This window comes from Haemaphysalis longicornis, unplaced genomic scaffold (genome assembly GCF_048455015.1).
Source record: "Haemaphysalis longicornis isolate Haplotype H1 unplaced genomic scaffold, Haemaphysalis longicornis Haplotype H1 scaffold_6, whole genome shotgun sequence".
Classification (NCBI taxonomy): Eukaryota; Metazoa; Arthropoda; class Arachnida; order Ixodida; family Ixodidae; genus Haemaphysalis; species Haemaphysalis longicornis.
The window spans coordinates 131,970,903-131,989,621 of record NW_027526407.1 but is presented as its reverse complement, the minus strand read 5'-3'; the positions used below and the strand labels follow the sequence as shown (position 1 = coordinate 131,989,621).

The window sequence follows — 18,719 nt, the reverse complement described above, 5'->3', positions numbered from 1 at the left end:
TCACAAAATAGAGTCTTTAAAGAGTGTAGTCACAGATTCTCAAGCCACGGCTGGGCTTGAGTGGCGGGTGCCGCCGCTGTATCTCGGCCGTGCATTGGCAGAAAGAAAACAGACAGGAGCGTTTTTCGAAGGGTGATGCAGCGGAACCTAACCATCCTTATGTGCTAGGTCGGGACTAAACCACCAAGCGACACGAGGGCACACACCGAACCAATTCGTCATGTGAGTTAAGGTATTTTTATAGCAAATAAAACTAGTGAGTTTCGTAACTTTGAGAATTGCGGGAAGGTTGAAAGAACTTTTAAAATTGCTAATATTCAAAACAGAGCTCCTTTTGCATTTTGTAATACCTTTTCGAACACAACCGAATTGGTATTCACTAATTTCAAAAAGGCAGTCCCATTCGTGGCAAGCAGAGCGCAAAAGGCAGCCTTTCCCTAGCGGCCAGATGTCTGTATGTTGTGTATACATTTTGTTTTCCCGCCCTGGAAAATAACCCTTAATGTATCTGTGCCGTACGATCACCTAATTCCGTCGGGTACGCGTTACGCAGGAAGCGCTGTCGAACAAGGTAACCAAGCCGTTGCGAGGAAAGCGCGCAGTGGACGGGAAGCTGCACAAAAACAGTCCCAAAACAATCGTCGCTAAAGCAGATGACAAAGCCGTACCACCAACGCGCGTGCTCGCGAGCTGGCACCTCCGCGCGAGGAACAGTCTGTAAATTAGCCGCGCCAGATACAGTGCGCTTTATGAGTGAAACGTTCCGGCCCCTCCGCCGCAGCAACCTCCACAGCGTTCGGAGTTTATTGTCTCGCATGCCGCGAAAAAAACCGTTCGCTATTACGGGTATAGAGCGTTTCTTTAAATCACAGGAATGGTTTTGTACAGTCCAGAGAGCTGCATGAAAAGGAATTGGACACATAACAGTGAGCCGGCAATGTCCCATCGCATCGAAACACCCTGCAATGCGCAGGGAAAGGACGCACTCAGAGCCTTTACGGGCGGGTGGAGCGGCGCACTCAGCAGAGCATGCCAGCTAGACTCACATAACCATACGCAACAGAAACTCGAAACAAGTTCGACAACGACCGATGTCCGGAGAAGTCCGGAGAATCAGTCAATGTCAGCATCCTTGCACCATTGGCTTCCATGCGCAAAGTACCTATGCGGGAAATTTGAAAAAACCGAGTCACGAAGTCAAGAAGGCACTTAGGGAGAAAACACAACCAACACCCCTACCCCAGATACAGTCTTCCAGACCCAAGCAATCGACTTAACACTACCGTACCGCAAGCAAACATATTCCCACGTTCCCAACCAAATTTGACCTGGAACTCTCGCCACTGCTCTCAATTATTCAATTTCACATAGAAATGGGACGTGCAGCTCGCCTAGAGGACACTGCCAAGTTTCGCCCTCTTGAAAGCCATGCGCCACAGACAACTGACCTGATGCATCGAAACACTAGCCACTTACCTCCGCCCGACTCAATTCAAGAACTACCTAGAAGATATTCCTGCCACGATGATAAAGATAACCGTGATACTACAGTGGTATTGCCGAAGGTATGTCAGAAATTCATCTATTCTGCTTCCTAACATTCAGCTACCCCAACCACTTTTCAACCACCTACAATAACCACGCCCCACACCTCCGATTAGTGAACATGTAACATACTCAATCCCCGCAATCGCATGCAAACAAACTAGCATAAAAATTTGCCTAGCAGGACCTGGGGTCTTAGCCATCCTCGTTGTTGAAGACCAGGAAGCAGACGCGGTTAAAGGAGCAGCGGTTTATTATGACCTTCGAGCGGCTGAAAAGAAAGATGTCACGAGCCTCACTGCCCGTGCTTCTGCTGCTGGGCTTATTCCTTCTGCCTCGTCTTCCTTCCAAACAGATCACATTTTGTAACAAGCTCCGGGCCGGCGAACTACTGCGAATCTGGTTGAATAAATGTTTCTATCTGGAATGAGCTCTTTGCCAATTTGCAGAATGCCATAGCTAAATCGGTCGGCCAGAAATAGTTTCGGTAGGCGTGCGCACTTGACGTAAACAAACTTTTCCATCTCTTCCAGAAAAAGTTGAGCCATTCGTCAATTTTCCCTTTCGTCAAATTTTCTTGGAGTCATATGGGTGGCGGGCCACTTCTGCAGGTGTTCACTCTTACGCAATCTGTTTCATCGACTTCACAGTCCATGCCCTCGATGTTTCTATCCCGCACAAATGGTTTCTTTTTACGAAGCCTCAAGCGCTTAAGCTGAGCATGAACTATCGACGGAAGCAGTTTGCAAAGGGCCAGAAAAACCTCTTTCAGTTCGGCACGGATACGCACTGGGGATGTCTTGAGCTGTAAAATCCGTCCTACCCTCAGTATTCCTTTCTCGTCGAAGTAGACGCCAAAACGTTGCAGCGACAAAACCGTTCCGCTGACCGCCGCTGGAAACGCGTCCACTTGCGTTCGCTGGACCTATTACAATTCGGATATTCTCTGTTCCTTTGGTTTGGTGGTAACAACTTCGCTCAGATATTTGTTATGCAGATGGTTAATGTAAGCGCACTTTCATCACGTGTATTGTCAATATGTTCGCTGCGTTCTAAATCGCTGAGGTTGTAGATTTCTTTATTGTGCCCGGGCTTATGACAGTTTGGGCCTTCGCAAAATTCCACAATGTTACGTTCACTTCCTTTAATAGTGGTTGCAGTGAAGGCTGTTGGGTCCTTGTAATCTTCCTCGGGATGTTTTCTGTTATCTTGCAGTTTAAGGTGGTCGTGCTCCGTAAGGCTTTCGGCATGGATACGCACTGTTCTGTTGTCACGTGCACAGTTGTCACGGCTTACGATTCAATGTTTGGCGAGACAAAATCGCCTCTTCTTTCGCTTTCTACACAAAAAGCGTTTTCTGGGACGTCTCTGATTCCGCTGCAGAGCTGGACACACTCGACAGCTCTTCTGTTGTTGGGCGTTTCCGTGTTAGATCGCACATGGAATTAATATGACGCCCTTTGCAATTCCGACACGAAAGCTTTCTTGCATTCTTGCAATCCTTGGCACGGTGGAATAGCCTGGCGCAGTGAAAGCAGCATCCATTTTTTCGCAATTTTCCTTTTATTTCATCTTACGAAAATCGAGTCCGGCAATCACCTGTTGCGTGGCCCTTGGACTCACAAAACAACTTTCATGATGGTATATCTTGACCATTAGCGGGAAGGTGGGACCTTGAATGTTGTCCTTGACTTCGTTATTGGGTGGTTTTATTTTCATTTTTTATTTATTATGGTTTTATTTGTCTGATCCAGCCATCAACGAAGTCATCTCCCGACTTCGCACTTCAAGGTTCAATAGGTCAAGTAGCGTTGAGACATCGTCCGGGCGTTCTACTCGTGTTCCTCGCGATGACATTTCGTTAACGTTAGCTGTTTGAACTTGAGCACGAGTTCAATGGGCATCTTCTGCAATACCGCCGTCTTTAACATTACACCGTAGGACTTTAGGGGTACACCATAATTCTCCAGCCATCTAACGTGAGTCTGTATCCTCCCGTGAGGCGTCTGGAGGCCATTCAAGTCGCCGGAGGAGGTCACTTTAGGTAGGTTGAGCAATTTCCTCCTATGTTCATTGATTAACAGGGTTCCGTTTCCAGAACGCTGAAGCAGTTCGATGGCTATGAGGTAGCTTTCGTTGGTTGTTGGTAAGCCGCTCATGACGTTTGTCGCTACCCCCTTAAAATATCTCCGCAAATATTTGAGTTTATCAAAGTCGGCTAGCAATGAGTTCTTGTGTATTGTCGACTCGTACAGGTCCCAAAACGAATACAACTGAATGAATTCTCCATCGAAAGGCTGTATCTCCAGCTTCGGTAGTCGAACCTGAACCCTTTCGCGGGATATGGCGACCTCCTCACTTTTATTAATCGCCACAGGGCACGTGGCCGCAAGTTGTCTCTCAGGTGGTAATTTTGACAGGCGTGAGTGCGCCTCCAATTTCCAAGATCTGGATAAAGGAAAATCACAACAAGCTCAATAGGGCGCTGCGCTGAAAAAAAACACGTTGATAGCATGAAGGATCAACTGCAGGTATTATGGGTATTATGGGCAGGTATTAGTTGCAGGTATGCAACTTGCTTTCGGGCACACAGGAGAATGACTGTGATGTCAACGAACTGAAAAAGACGTCAGAAAATTTTTAGGTACAACACAGTGAAGTAGCCCTAGCAAAAAAGCACTTCGTAAGCCTTTTGGGGGAACCAATTCATCAACCTCTATTTTCACAGCCTTCCATGAAGGAAGAAAAACATCTACTGGATGTGATAAATGCATCTACTCGAAATAACAAAACTTCCAGCGTTTGCAAAAAGTGATGTACAGATGCTTAACCACCTTCCATGCGAAAGACATAAAACAGCACGCATTTTTAGGTGGTTAGGTCGACAAGCTCTTGCGGACGCATGGTGGCTGAACAGAAAGAAACTTCAATAGACAAGAGGCCAATATTTATTTTAGAAAATCGCAAGCAAAGCATGAGTGCTGCTGTTCCAAGCTAACAAGGGGTTTAAGATAAAGGAAATACAGATATATGTGAAGCAACAGTAGTGTAGTCTTGGTGCGACAGTTTAACGGGCTGAATAAGCAACTGGTCATACATGCTGAAGGCCCAAATAATGTTACGGTCAGCTTTAGGTGTTCATGGCCTACATTCTGAAGTACAACTTTGATAAAGATATAAAAAAGTGCTCTTCTAGTATTTCAGTTATTTTCAATTGGATAAACATTCGCTCACGATTAAAAATATAGGAATAGTACTTTTAGAGGAGCTGTATTATTGGTTGACTTGTCAATATTGGCACATGTCAAATAAAATTAGGTGCAAAGACTTCATGTTGAAACGATCAGTTCGTATATTTCTATGCATTCTAAGTCACCCCCTATATAATCTGCAAAACACATAGCACAAGGAAACCTTTTGGAATGATAGCATAAAGTTCCGCACTCCGCGTGAGATCGATTCCGCTTGATCAAAAATGCAAGCGTTGCCTAAAGGAGAAATGAAGAGAAAATGCGTTGGTTTTATTCGAAAGATTTCGTGTTTTATAGTGCCCCCAGCGCTTGTCCGGATACAAACGGTGTTTTATTCACTGAGAAATTAAACAATTTAGGTTAAAAGTTTGATTTTCCCGCTCAATCGTGCGTTTTCGTGGTCCCAAGTGACATCACAGGAACCGACCGCTGTGCAGACTAGAGTACCTTCATTCACGCATCCGCCGTACAGGGTAGAGACACGTATACGCTGGCGCCGCCATTTTCGGTTGCTAGCTCGCCGCCGAAGCAAGTCACTGTGTCAAAACCGCGCTAAAATTATCGCCGCAACGCGGTTTACTGAAGAAGTTTGAATCATATTGTCTGTTTCGCGTTGCTAGGTCTCGTGGGAAACGAAAAGAATAACGCGTTGAGCCGGTTGGCCCAATTGCAGCGGCACGGGACCGTTCAAAGGTTGTCTCCACCCTGTAGCAGTGTTGGTTTGTTCCCGCGTTTCTTTACGGTCCGTAACCTAGATGGCGCCACCCTACCGTGGCAAGCGTTTGGTTTGTTTTTGCGCCCATTTAAACCTGGCTTGTTTTTGTTCTGGGAGAAAATATTCGTTTCCTGAAACAGTGCTCGCTCTACAAATGGGGTCACGTAAGACACCGTTGCTTGCGTCAATCGGCCAGTGTCGTCTGAGACAACCCCAAGCCCCGTAGTGCTGTACAGCTAAACCAAAGCATGCTGTGCGCAGTACGAACAGCAGAACGCATCAGTACTTTTATGTTTACATGTGCTTTCGTAACTTCCACTGTGTGTCCCATTTATGTTTGTCCCTAATTATGTAGCTTATTTGAGCGAAGTTTACGTTAAAAGTGATGTCAGTATGATTCTAACAAGACAATCTTTTGAATGAACCAAACTTGTGTTTTCTCTTCATGGCTCCTTTAAGGCACGCTTGCGAGAATACTGATGCCAATTTGTCAAGAGAGTTTTTGGTAGTAGATAAAACCCAGAATGAAAAAATTCTTAAACGCTGGGTACATGCAGAGCTTCCGAGGAGAATTTGAGTAAAAAAAAACTTCTTGCAGCCGTTAATAAAACCTAAGATCGAAAATTATTGCTAGAACATAAAGCCTATTTTACCCGTCTATATGAACAAGTAAACAAACGTGAATATAGAAATGTTTTTTCTTTGTCCTTCAGCAGGACAGATGAATGTAGATTGGTGCTGAAAGAACACGCCGGGGCAGTTGCTGGGCCAAGACAAAGCGCTCATTGCGATAGCGCGGGTTAATGTAGCGTTGCGCGAGAGGGGTTATGAGGGAGAGAAGGAGAAGGAGCAGTGGTGATAACGGCGGCTTCGGCTGGCGTGACGTCACAGATACATCATTTCGCTCCCCCTACGGTGAGTAACGGTCTGGCGGTTTGCGTTGCGAGTAACGTTCTGGCGGTTTGCGTTGCCGGCTCGACCGACGCAAAACCATAGTTGAGGTTCTCCCGGCGATCTCGTTGCTCGTTGGCACTCGTCTCGGTGTTCCTCCAGCTAGCGGTCCGCCGGCAGTTTCCTGGCACCCGGAGTCACGGTCTTCTCCCTGGTCATGCTCCAACTGCCGTGGCTTCACATGATCGCTCTGGCGCCGAATGGGTTTTCCCTCCGGACCGTCGGCATCCACTTGGCGGGATCCGTCTATCGATGTAATGCTGGCTGGAGTCCACGGCTCGCCTCGCCCGAAGTGCCTCACTCAGACCGAGCTGCCACACATCGAGGGAGGGACGGTGAGCTGGCGAGGGTGGAACGGACACTGCGTTGTCCAGGCTGGAGCGAAGATTGTAGCCCATTGTAGCGAAGATTGTAGCGAACATTGTAGCCCGGTGTCTTGCCCCCGGCCTGCGGCGTCCTGCGGTACCTGTGCAGAATCCTTGCCAGGCGGGTATTTAGTGACCCCTGCACATTCTTCTTCAATGAAAACGTGAGAGTACGAACAACCCTCTCCGCCAGCTCATTAGAATAGGGTGATACGGTGCTGTTCGAAGGTGTGCCATGTTATTCAGCTTCATAAAATTGCAAAATTCCTAACTCGTAAACTGTGGGTCATTATCGGATACCAGCCTCGGGGGCAACCCGAATGTACTAAACAAGGTTCGCAGAGCATTTATTTTTGAGTGCGTGGTGAACTCTTCTTGGGTATCGCCTCTATCCACTTACTGTGTGAATCCACCGCAATCAGTAGCATGTGACTATAGATGGGCCCTCCAAAATCGATATGCAGGCTCGACCAGCGCTCATCCGTCTCCAGCCATGCAACCGGGGGTTTCTTGGGGGCATAGGGGCAGCTTCGATGCAACTGGGGCAGGACTTAACAATGTGCTTAATGTCACTATCGATCCGGGCGTACCACATCAAGGAGCACCCTAGCCGCTTCATTTAGCAAATTCCTTGATGAGTATCATGCAGCAGACGTAACATCACTGATCGGGCACTCTTAAGGATGATCACTCGTTGGCCCCAGTAGAAAAGCCCGTAACTCCCCGTTATCTCAGCCTTCCGGTTGAACTACGGCATCAAGTGCTGGTCCTAGGGCTCCACACTTGTTGGCCACCTCTCCTGCACCCATTTTTTAGCCTTTGCTAAATCGTCATCCCGCTCCGTGAGGGTGCCCCGTTGCTTCGGGGGCATATCACCATCATTGAGGGTTTCGTGAGCAGGACATACTCACCGTCCGCAGTTTCTTCGTGCGTCTCTGGCTGGGAAGATGATGACGTGAGGAGCATGCTGAGGGCATATGCTGGAATGTTGTCTTTCCCGGGTTGGTGTGTGATGACGTAATCGTATGCGCTGAGCAGCAGGGCCCATCGCTGCATGTGCACAGCGGCCATCACGGGTACTGGCCTGTCTGTATGAAAAAGTCCCACAAGTGGCTTATGGTCCGTCATCAATGTGCGAGTATGTCCCCGAAAGTATTGTAGAAATTTCAATGCACCAAACACAAGTGCCAAGGCTTCAGTAATTTCAGTTTTTAAGCTTCAGTAATTTCAGTTTTTTGAGCTTCAGTAATTTAGTAATTCAGTGCCAAGGCTTCAGCAATAAAAGGTTGCGAGTATTTTTTCTCGGCTTCCGTGAATACTCGAGAACGGAACCCCATGGGCCGAAGCACGCCACCCTCGACATCGTGTATAAGCACTGCGGCGATTCCGTGCGGGGAGGCATATCATTTCAGGACTAGCGGCCTGTGTGGGTCAAAATACGCCAGAAAATCTGCGGACTGGAGGTCTTTCACCTTGCTGAACGCTTGTGGTTGAGTGGTACCCCACTCCCACTATGCTTTCTTCGGAGTAGCTGATTAAGGGCGCCATGGCGGTCGATGCGTTGGTGAGAAACTTGTGGTTGTACGTGATCATGCCAAGGTAGGACCTTACTTCTGCGGGATTCCGCGGTGCCTGAACCTCCAGGATGGCGTGTATGTTCTCCGTCTTTGGTTGAAGACCTCGAGCGCTGATTTGATGTCCCAAAAAATCTACCTCTGGTTGGCGGAACTTGCACTTGTGTGCGTTCCAGCGCACGCCATAGTCCTGGAAACGCTTCAATACTACTCGAAGTGTTGTGCAGTCATTGCGCTTCTTTCCCACGATGACGTCATCTAGGAAGACCTGAACACCCGGAAGGCAAGGCAAAATGATCTCCATACGACGTTGAAAGATGGCCGGCGCGGACACCACTCCAAAAGGCAGGCTAGTGAAGCAGAACAGTTCCTTATGCGTGTTTATGGTCGTGAGTGGCATGGCTTCCTCATCCAACGGAAGCTGGTTGCACGCCTCCCGCAAGTCTATTGTGGTAAAAACTTCACCGCCATTTATTGTTGCCAGGATATCCTCCACCCGTAATAAAGGATATTGCTCAGTGTGACAGGCTTTGTGTACCGTTAGTTTAAAGTCGCCACAAAGGCGGATGCAGCCATTCTTTTTCAACACCAGTACCACGGGTGCGGCCCACTCCAAATGAGGCACCGGGACAATAACACCCGCCGCCGAAAAGCGGTCCAGTTCAGCGTAGACCTATGGACGAAAAACTTAGGGAACTTCGCGTGCTTTCCGAAATTTCGGCACCACAATTACTCGTGTCTCAAAGTGTACCGGAGGCCCTTTTATGAGCCCTAAACCTGGCGCGAACACATAAGCGAATTCTGCTAGCCACCATTCCACGTTAATGTCGTCAGCACCGACTAACGGCAGTTGCTCACCTGGCGTGTTCGCGTTCATGACTGGTGCGTCGAGCATGTGGAACTCTTGAATCAGGTCACGTTCGTAGAGGTTGGGGCCAGACCAACCAAGGACTTGGAAAGATCCATGTATCGACCTGTTTCCGCACGAAACCTTGAGTTTCAGTTGTCCCCGCACTGGAAGCCGTTCCAGGAAGCAGGTCAGTTTCAATGGCGAACCACACAGCTTGGGCCACACTGCTTTGTTCGGTTCATATGTGGGCAACGTGATGACCGAAACCGGTGAGCCTGTGTCGACCTGCATGTCAACTGTCACCCCAGCACAATCCAAGGGGCACACAATGGGTTGCGTAATGCCGATGTGGCTGATATGACGGTTCGGTGCCTCCAGCGCGAACATGCCTTCGGTGCCCGTGTCTTCTCCCGCGACGACAACGCGTGTACTTCGCGCAGTGGTGGCACCACCCTGAAACCACTGTCACGGCAGCAACAGGTTCGGGTGATATGACCTTGTTTTTTACACTTGAATCATGACGCGGCTCGGAAGCGGCAATTCTGGGGTCTGTGTCATCTTGGTCCGTAGCGGTAGCACGCAATCTGTGGCCGGCTTTTTTGGCGATAGGACTGGCTGCCCAGCGCATGCACAGCTCCCTCAGCGGCGGGGCTTATTATCTCTAGCGTGCTGGTTTCCGCCATTTCGGCGGGTATCACAACTTCTTCCGCTTCGCTTGTCGTCAGATGTGGTTTCGCGAGTAGCTGCTGACGCACTCCTGCGCTTCGCAGTCCACACACGATGCGATCTCGTAGCATTCTATGCAACGATGTACCAAAATTGCAGGTGTCCGTTTTCTGTCGAATCGCCACCGAAATAATCCTTGACCGGATCGCCAGGCAGCTGGTTGCGGGTGAAGAACCTATAGGACTGTACCAACTCGTTCAGTTGCAGCGAAAAGGGCTACTTAGGCAAAGCTAGCAATTGTCGGAACGAAAGTTCATTCACCTTATCTGGAGCACAGCGTCCGCTTAGTACGTCGACGGTGTGGGTGGACCGTGCAGTCACCAGCAGGGCCAGCTTCTTTTTGTCTTCCGTGATGCCATTTCCCTCAAAGAAGGCTTCCAGCCGAACCTGGTACGCCGGCCACTTGTCGCTCGTCTCATCGAACTGCGGCGGGCTGCGTATCCTCTCGTGGGGGCAGCGGTCATGGTGGACTGAGTTAACGCCCCGCTCTCATCCCATCCTCGTCGCCCCTCAAACGAACACGCCGGGGCTGTGACTGGGTCAAAACAAAGCGTTTATTGCGATAGCGCGGATAGTGTAGCGTTGTGCGAGAGAGATAAGAGGGAGGGAAGAAGAAGAAGCAGTGGTGATTACGGCGGCTTCGGCTGGCGTGACGTCACAGATACAACAGGTGCAAAATAAATTCGATGCTGAACTACAAAATAAAACCTGAAAGGTATCACAAATAAAGACGAAAGACACAGAGTGAACGAAAACTTTTCTGCGGTCGCTTTTCAAAAATGCTTTATTTTGGTGGAACCGGCGCTATTAACCATTTAAAAAACTTATGACTAACTTTTTCTTACTCGATGTAAATGAATTAAAGTAGCGAAACAGATCTCATACATAAATATCTCGCTTCAGAAAAAGGTAGTGTCAAAGATATCAGTGATATTTGTAATATTCCAAAGAAACACGTTGTGGCCCTTATTTATTCTTGTTTAATGCATATATTTGTTTATGTTAGCATGAGGCAGTATTTCCTAATGGACTGCATGGCGCTTGAATAAGCGTGATACAAAAAATGTAACAATATACATAAAGTACTACCTTCTCAAGTACATCGTTCCCAACTTTTCCGAAGCATTAGAATCGTACTTGATCAAAACTAACAGTTTTTGGAGAAATATATAGTTTGATGGCATTCTTTCCAAAAAAGCACATACTTCTACCTAAGTAGGAGGTTTAACGTTAGTCTTGGCCTTTATGCTGACTCTTTGAAGTGTGTTGATCTTGTCAGCCTAGCGATGCTGATCAGAAAGGTAAAACGTCATACCATTTGGTGGAAAGCCAGCACTGCTTTCAAATAGCGCTGCTTTGAAACATTCTACTCAAAGTGCAGCCACAGATTACTTTCTATAGTCTGCTTCAGATTGCACAAAGTGTGTCCTTTATTATGTAGGTGAACGGCATTTGCTGTATTGGTCTATTCGTTGAATTTAAAAATTAAATCCCCGTAACCAGTATTTTTATACCCTCATAAATAAACGATGACTCAAAGGTTCCAGTGATAGTAGTTTATTGAACTTACGGATGGACGAAGAAAAATTGCCTTAGAATGAACTTCAAGAACCAAATAGTGTTGTTTCAATTTATATAGAACACAGGAAAGTGGCGCTTGCAAACATTTACGGCGGTTATGTTTGTAGAAACTGGAGTCGGGGCAGCCTTTTCCTAGATGTGGGACGCCCATTTCGACTTCTTTACGAAAAGCTGTCATCACTTGTACATCCGTTTATCAATGGCGTTGTGTTTTCTTGCCCTCTTGTAATGTTTTTGTCGGTTCAACTCTACACTTATTTATGCACTTGGTATAGTTAATAAAAAATCTAATGTAGACACGGAACATTTTGCAAAATCGTTTTGAGGAGCCATGTAAAAAGTACAGATGGACTGTTTTACACAAGACGTATGCAAAAATGCAGTGATATTCCACCCACAAAGTGGTATGTCCAAACATTTGGAGTTGTTCAAACAGGACAGTCACTCTGCTAATGATTTTATTCAGAATATGGATAAAGACAAGGGAATGTCGCATGCCAAAGCACACGTCATTCTGACCCCTGGATATTTACAAATTTATGACGGAGATATAATAATAAAAAAAAGCTTAGTGCGTATATTGAGCAGTTTAGATACCGAAAATATAAATCTTCACATGACTTTAAAACATTATAGGAGGTGTTTAACATGCAGTACGAGCAATTTTTGTCTATTTCAAATTTGGCTCTTCGCTTATTTGAACTTTTTGTGATGTTGGTATGCTTGTGCCTTTTTTGTGGTAACAAAATGTTTATTTGCGGTAATCTACTAAATGACTTTTATGCTCACATTAGTAGGTAATCAGTCCAAAGATGTAACTCAAAAATTCTGTTCATAATATTTGTGGTATAGTGTTTCTGCGACTATGTCTAATAAGGTTTGTTTTTATAATTACATGAGAGAGGACGTTTTTTGTATTTTCGTCATCAAGTTAGCATTTTGAAGCTTTTTTCACAACTGTTCTATATCACGCATCTTACGTTAAAGTTCAAGCGTATTCTGAAAACCTGCATGAAAACGGGACACAATCTTACCCTTCGACGCCACTGAAAGCTGCGAAAGAAAGTTGAATAATTGCAATATTGTTCCAGCATTGGCAGAGTGGGACATAGTAAGAGGAAGCTCTTAATTACAATTACGCAGAGCGGTCTTTCGGCATTTTGCACGCACATGCTACTCTTCGAGGATAGGGAGGTATATTAAAGGCCTTAACGGCTATAAAGATCGAAGGATAACGAAACAGGAAATTGGTAATTACGTTGACAAAAAGCTTTTTCTCTGTGACCCATATGTGCAGAAGGTATCACAGGATTAGGATATGTGTTCCTAGATCATTTCTACGAATGAAATATTGTGTCATCTACAGTAACCCCAGGCACCCACTTCAGAAATTTTGTTCGCTTTCATCTAGCAAGCACGTGTGCCAAAAGCAGCATGCTCGTGATCGTCGGGGACGTCAACGAGCCGCACATAGCATGGGGATACGTCCGCGACTCGATCAAGGGAAGAGTTATGTTCTAGGTGCCCTAGACAATAACTGCGCCCTCACCACGGACGAAGCTAACCCCACCAGGATCGGCAACTCCGTAGCGCAAGGTGCACCACCACATATTACTTTTATCAAGAACGATCCCTCGGGAAAGATCACGTGGAAGAACACGGGAGTCGACCTGGGCAGCGACCACTACATTTTGGAAATCAGGTTACCCAGCCAGCTCCGGAGTAACACCACGCAACACAAATGGGTGGACTGCGACGGTTTCCGCCTGAATCAGAACAAGGAACGTTACACTTTTACACATTGACATTTAGACCACGGAGATCCGCGAAGTTGTGCAATTCACAACCAAGACAATTGAATCGAACTAGGTGGTTGTCACCATGGATAGCCGCGTGGTCCACCCGATCGAGGCCAAGCATACCACCAAAGCGCACTGGAAGAACAAAAATATGAATCAGTAGTTACACAAGAAAGTAGCCGAAATAAATGATGCATAGAAATACATCATAAGGTCTTGTGCCAGCAACAGTAGAACGAAGTATGCAAGAAGGCGGATGGCAGTTACACCGAGGCTGCACGTGGAATTTCATATGCCACTTGCTCGATGAAACCAAATCCCAGACCCATCTGCGCGACCGGACCACCAGGGTTATGAATACGATGGCACAGAAGTAAGGACAAAGAAGTTGGAAGACAAACCTATGCCCCCTATTCCAACGGAATACCACTCACCGTACGGAGGTTTGCCCCACGCTTGGCTCGACCAGGACATCACAGTGGCTAAAGTGCGAACCACGCTGCACGAGCTCAACACCCGCTCGTCAGCGGTCCGGCCCTCGTTACAAGGTCCTGCGGAACCTCGATGACGCGTCTATCGAGGATTTAACCCGGCATAACAACGACTGCTGGCGCTCGGGTAAGCCACTGCACCAGTAAAAGTATGCCAAGACTATCCTGATCACAAAACCGGGCAAGCAGGCGGACACTAACAACCTCCGCCCCATCTTGCACACACCATGCGTAGCCAAGGTGCGAGATCACGTTATCGCGAAGCCATGGCAGGACAACCTCAATAAAACACGCAAGGCGACATGCTACAGATCAAGAAAGAAAGTATCGACAAGGGAAGCACGCAAGACAACTGAAAAATCCCTGGCTTGGACCTCGAAAGCGCCTTTGATAAGGTGAAACACTTGGCAATACTGGCGCAAGTCTCCAAACTAAATATGGGCGAAGCCAGCTACAATAACGTCGGGGACTTCCTCACAGATCGAGTGGTTGAACTCCAACCGGGGACCTCAAGTTCGAGGAGAAGCTTGGTAGTACTGGAACAGGCTGGGGTCGGTTGTCGCGCCACTGCTGTTGCACCTCGCAATGATCGGAGTGGTGGATGCGCTGAGAGAGACGAATTTGTTGACAGAGGCAAATCTACGCCGAGAGCACCACCCTGTGGGTCCCCGGTGGTAGCGACGGTTATATCGAGGACCAGCTGCAGGCGGTGGTCACCGCTATCGATCAGCACCTCACGGGCACGGGCTTGGTCTGTTCGTCAAGTAAGCCCGAGTTTCTAGTGATATCACCGAGACGCAAGGGCGACATCCTCAAAAAAGACTGCTACTGCATCAAGATAGTCACCGCGTCGGCACAGCGAATTCTCGAGGTGGCAGGAAACCGGCTCTTGAGTTTTCTAATCGGCCAGAACAGCGGCAACGGCGAAACCCGAGCCACGCTCAGCGGCAAGCCAGTGGAGGCAATCCGCATCTTACACCGAGTCTCCACTCGTAGAGTTGGTATGAACGAGGAGACAGTGGTGCGCCTCGTCCACTCTTTTGTCAATAAGTCATATAATGTACGTTACTGCCTACCCCAACTGCTTGGTAACGAAACGCAACAAGGTCAATGGTCTAATACGGAAGCCTTGCAAGATGGCACTCGGCCTCACGGAGACCACCAGAACTTCAACTCCGCGTGCGTGTACAATCCCTTCAAAGAGATCGAAGGGGTCCAGCTGAATGCACAGCTAGAGCGCCTCTCAGCAATCAAAACAGGATGCCAGATACTCAAGGTCCTGGCTTAGAATCCCCGAGCACCGGACGGGAAGCGGAGCGACATCGGTTAAGATACACGTGCGCACATACGAGTGGACCCTATCACCAAAAACGTGCACCTAGAATGCAACAAAGAGCGAAGAGCAGCGCAGGCCAAGAACCTCATCGAACAAAACGCTAAGGATGAGCAGGCATGTTACATCATCGTGGCGGAGTACCAAAGAGAAGGCTTCGTCGCGGTGGCCGTCAAGGCTACTACGGGTGCTCCGACACGGACGTCGAGGAGGTAGCCATAGTTCCGGCGATCTCCGAGGCTGAATGTCACACCGTGCTTAGAGACTCAAAAAGCGCCATGCGCAACTTCGCGAAGTGTCGAGTGTGTGCCCAGGTGGCCGCCATAATTGGAAATAACGAGCTTTAAGAAAGAGAAATCCGCCTCAAGTGTTTCCCGGGGCACATGATTGAGTGCGCAACTACGTCCAACCACAACGAGACCGCTCACTCGAAGGCGCGTGCACTTACCTTCCGCTACCCCGAGACCGACCGTCTGTGGTATTTCGAGAGCAAAGACAGTCCATAAAGCTACACCCGAATCACCAAGGCCACCGCTTCGCTAGTCAGGTAATGGCACGGCCGAGCCAGGATTGAGCCGGGAGGAGGCCGTGTTGCTACGGCAGCTCAAAACCGTATCCATCCCCGCGGCGGCAACGCTGCAAGTGTTACACCTAGGACACTATTTGAGTGGTCGGTGCAAAGTATCTAAAGTGTGTCTGGCAAAACATTGGCACATTCTGTGGGACTGTGTCTAATTTGCAGACGAAGCGAAGTCAAGGACTTATCCGCCGGAACTCATTGCGCAGGAATGACAATGACGTTCAACTTTGGGTGGTCCAGCAGGTCAGGACTGCGCTGGAAAAACACAGAAAAGGCGACCCGGCAACGGGTTGCGTTGGCGCTGTGCCGAGTAACAGTAAACCCTAGGTCGCCACCAGGCCCGCGCCAAGGCGCGTAAAAACCGTCGTTTTGCAAGCATCAATAAAGTTATACCTAACCCAATCCTATGCAAATATTAAAAAACGCAGCCAAAACGTTGCGCTGAGATTAGTAAGACCGCCACGGTTACAGTTTTGTTTACAGAGGTATAGATCTGTAGTTGAGGCTCTTCATCGTAGGTGTGAGATGTTTTCTGTCTGCACGGAGGTCATTGCAGCAAGATACGCTAAGCGGTTTTCAGAAATCGGGCATTGTCACACAACAAGCTTGTGGTTTTACCAAGATGATGTGTGTAGGACTTGGTGAGTAGTACTTGGACGCACAACCGCCCCTTAGATGCCTCTAGCTCACGTGGAATCTGCTCTGGTAGCTTCATGGCGGTTTCGCAGAGTAATTTAAGATCCTTCGCTACCGTGGCAGCATGAGGATTTGTAGAGAAATTTCCTTACACGTCGCACCTCTTGCCGGCTGCTAGCGGCCTCGTCCACGTTTTTGCTGCATTAATGCCCTCATGTGCTGGTATTCATTCCGTGATAAAACAATGCATGAACGATGTAGGCTACATGTCGCAGGTACATAGAAGCTGCGGTATACAAGCGTTTGAAAATGGTCGCAGCTGGCAGGACCACTGGCAGCGCCGTCTTCGGGTCGGTGAGTATTGTCCATTCTGCTTGTCGCTGGCGGATAATGTAGCGGATGGCTTGGTTATTTAATGAACTTCAGCATACGTTAATGAGGTTTCTGGTTCAGAGTGGTAGGAAAGAGGTGGGCCGGTATGCAAACCAAAGACGGGGGTTGAACTGCTTTGAGGTATTGAGAAGCCGTCAGTAAAAATGTGGGCCACATGTTAATATCGCGTACAGATGTGGGAGCACCCGTGTTGAAGGACCCAATTTGAGGAACATTTTTTTCTAGTTGCGACACGGTTTTTTTCTTGTGCGCTGTGGAGAGAGAGTCCTGTACATGACATCTGATGGCATGGTTTTTACCGCTTGGTCAAGAAAGCGTACGTTTAGAGAGATTATGGATGGCGCACAGATGAATTTTTTCTCGCTGTAGAATATTTTTGTTTTTTGGGCAACCATTGCGTCAATACACTGAAATTGTTTTCTGGCAAACAATGTTTTTTGGCGGGCAATAAATTTGGCAACAGTGGTGACGCAAGAAGAGGCCTTCTGGAGGCCAAGACACGTGCAGAAACGGATATTTCTTGCCGCATTAAACTGCACTTTGATTTTCACAAAGCGCAGGCGGTACTGCAGTACGTCGTTTAGAGAGGCATTGCAGACCAGCACCGTCGACGTACAGTCACTTCTCATCAACCACCGCTGCGGTACCCAATACACTGCGCAGTTAACATTAATTTTTTATGAATTGAACAAAAAAATGCAAGCAAAGCAGTACTCACATTTTTGACCTATTTTTAAGAGCTCAATGGACTAAAAAAACGCAATTTACTTTTCCGAATCTTTTCCCAACCACTTTCCCTGTGGTATACGCGCATAAGCAATCTTGAATTCACCGTTGGCTAGTACCATCTCTATCGTAATTGACACGAAACTAAGGTATCGTAATGCCTGAAGAAATTATGAATCTTCTTTCAGCGGCCCTACACTCCCCATTTAACTAAGGCAGGGTTTGAATTACTCACTCTATCTTGTTTTACCATAAGGTGTAAGTTGACACATGAAATCACATAGGCTCGAGGGACAACAACAATCAACGTATCCCAAAGTCATTGTGAATTTGGCCCCTCCGTGTCGTGGGCCCTGAATCCTTTACTTTCAACTGCTAGAAATGTAGTTTCGGATAAAGTGTATTGTGCCCTCAATTCCTTCCGCAAGAAATATAGACATCCGTTCACTATCACCCAAGCTACGCGCGATGAGAAATGGCGCATAATTGTTTTCTCCTAACTCGACCGCGGATCAAGCGCCGAAAGCTGTGCGCCATCTCCCGGATTGGTAAGGTGTGGCAGAGGGGAACAGGTGCGGCATTCTTTTCCGGGGCCTTCGATATATTACAGGCCGGGGAGCTTTGATGACCAGCGAATCTAGTAATCCACAATAACAACTTTACAGTGCATGAACGAATCTTTAAAACTAACCGTTTCAGCTGTGTTGCAAACGCATTTTAATTTTACTCAGCAATAGAAGATGAGCGCTGTTGGGAAAAAATACTCACAAAGAGTTGAGATGCTCAGTCAATGACGTTCGTCCCTCATTCATCGTTTTTCACTATGGCCTGGCGTCTCCCCCTGATGGCTTGTTCTGCGCGGGTTGTGCAAGCATCACTTTACATCTTTCCCGCTGTAGGTACTAACAAGGTTTCTTCACGGGGGCGCCTTTGCCTTGAGCGGCCCAGAATCGGTTGTTTCGTGTTTGTTATATTTTTGTTTTTTGATTGTGTTCAATGCGAAGAGAGCTTTAGTAAAAGTATTGGCTGTTTACTCTGAGATACAGCAACACCAAATAACATACAACAAAAGTGGTTGCACAGACACTAGGCGGAAATATTCGCTACTGGGTCACTGTATTTGTACCTCTGGCGGCCTAGTGCAGTTGCTAGGAGGTCACGTCGGGACGACTTGGCGACTGTTTGAGCGTGCTTTTTGCCTTA

General features: G+C 47.6%; 1 protein-coding gene across 1 annotated transcript; it reads right to left on the bottom strand.

Moving 5' to 3' along the window:
- Window positions 1–1,740: 1,740 nt before the first annotated feature.
- LOC144143252 (uncharacterized) lies at window positions 1,741–11,080 on the bottom strand. Its single transcript, XM_077675033.1, has 6 exons — window positions 11,067–11,080; window positions 10,239–10,419; window positions 9,637–9,640; window positions 7,739–7,906; window positions 6,594–6,762; window positions 1,741–1,816 (listed from the first exon to the last, which is right to left on the bottom strand). Exons 1-6 carry the CDS (start codon window positions 11,078–11,080, stop codon window positions 1,741–1,743), a joined length of 612 nt encoding a protein of 203 aa, XP_077531159.1.
- Between the last annotated feature and the right edge of the window lie 7,639 nt (window positions 11,081–18,719).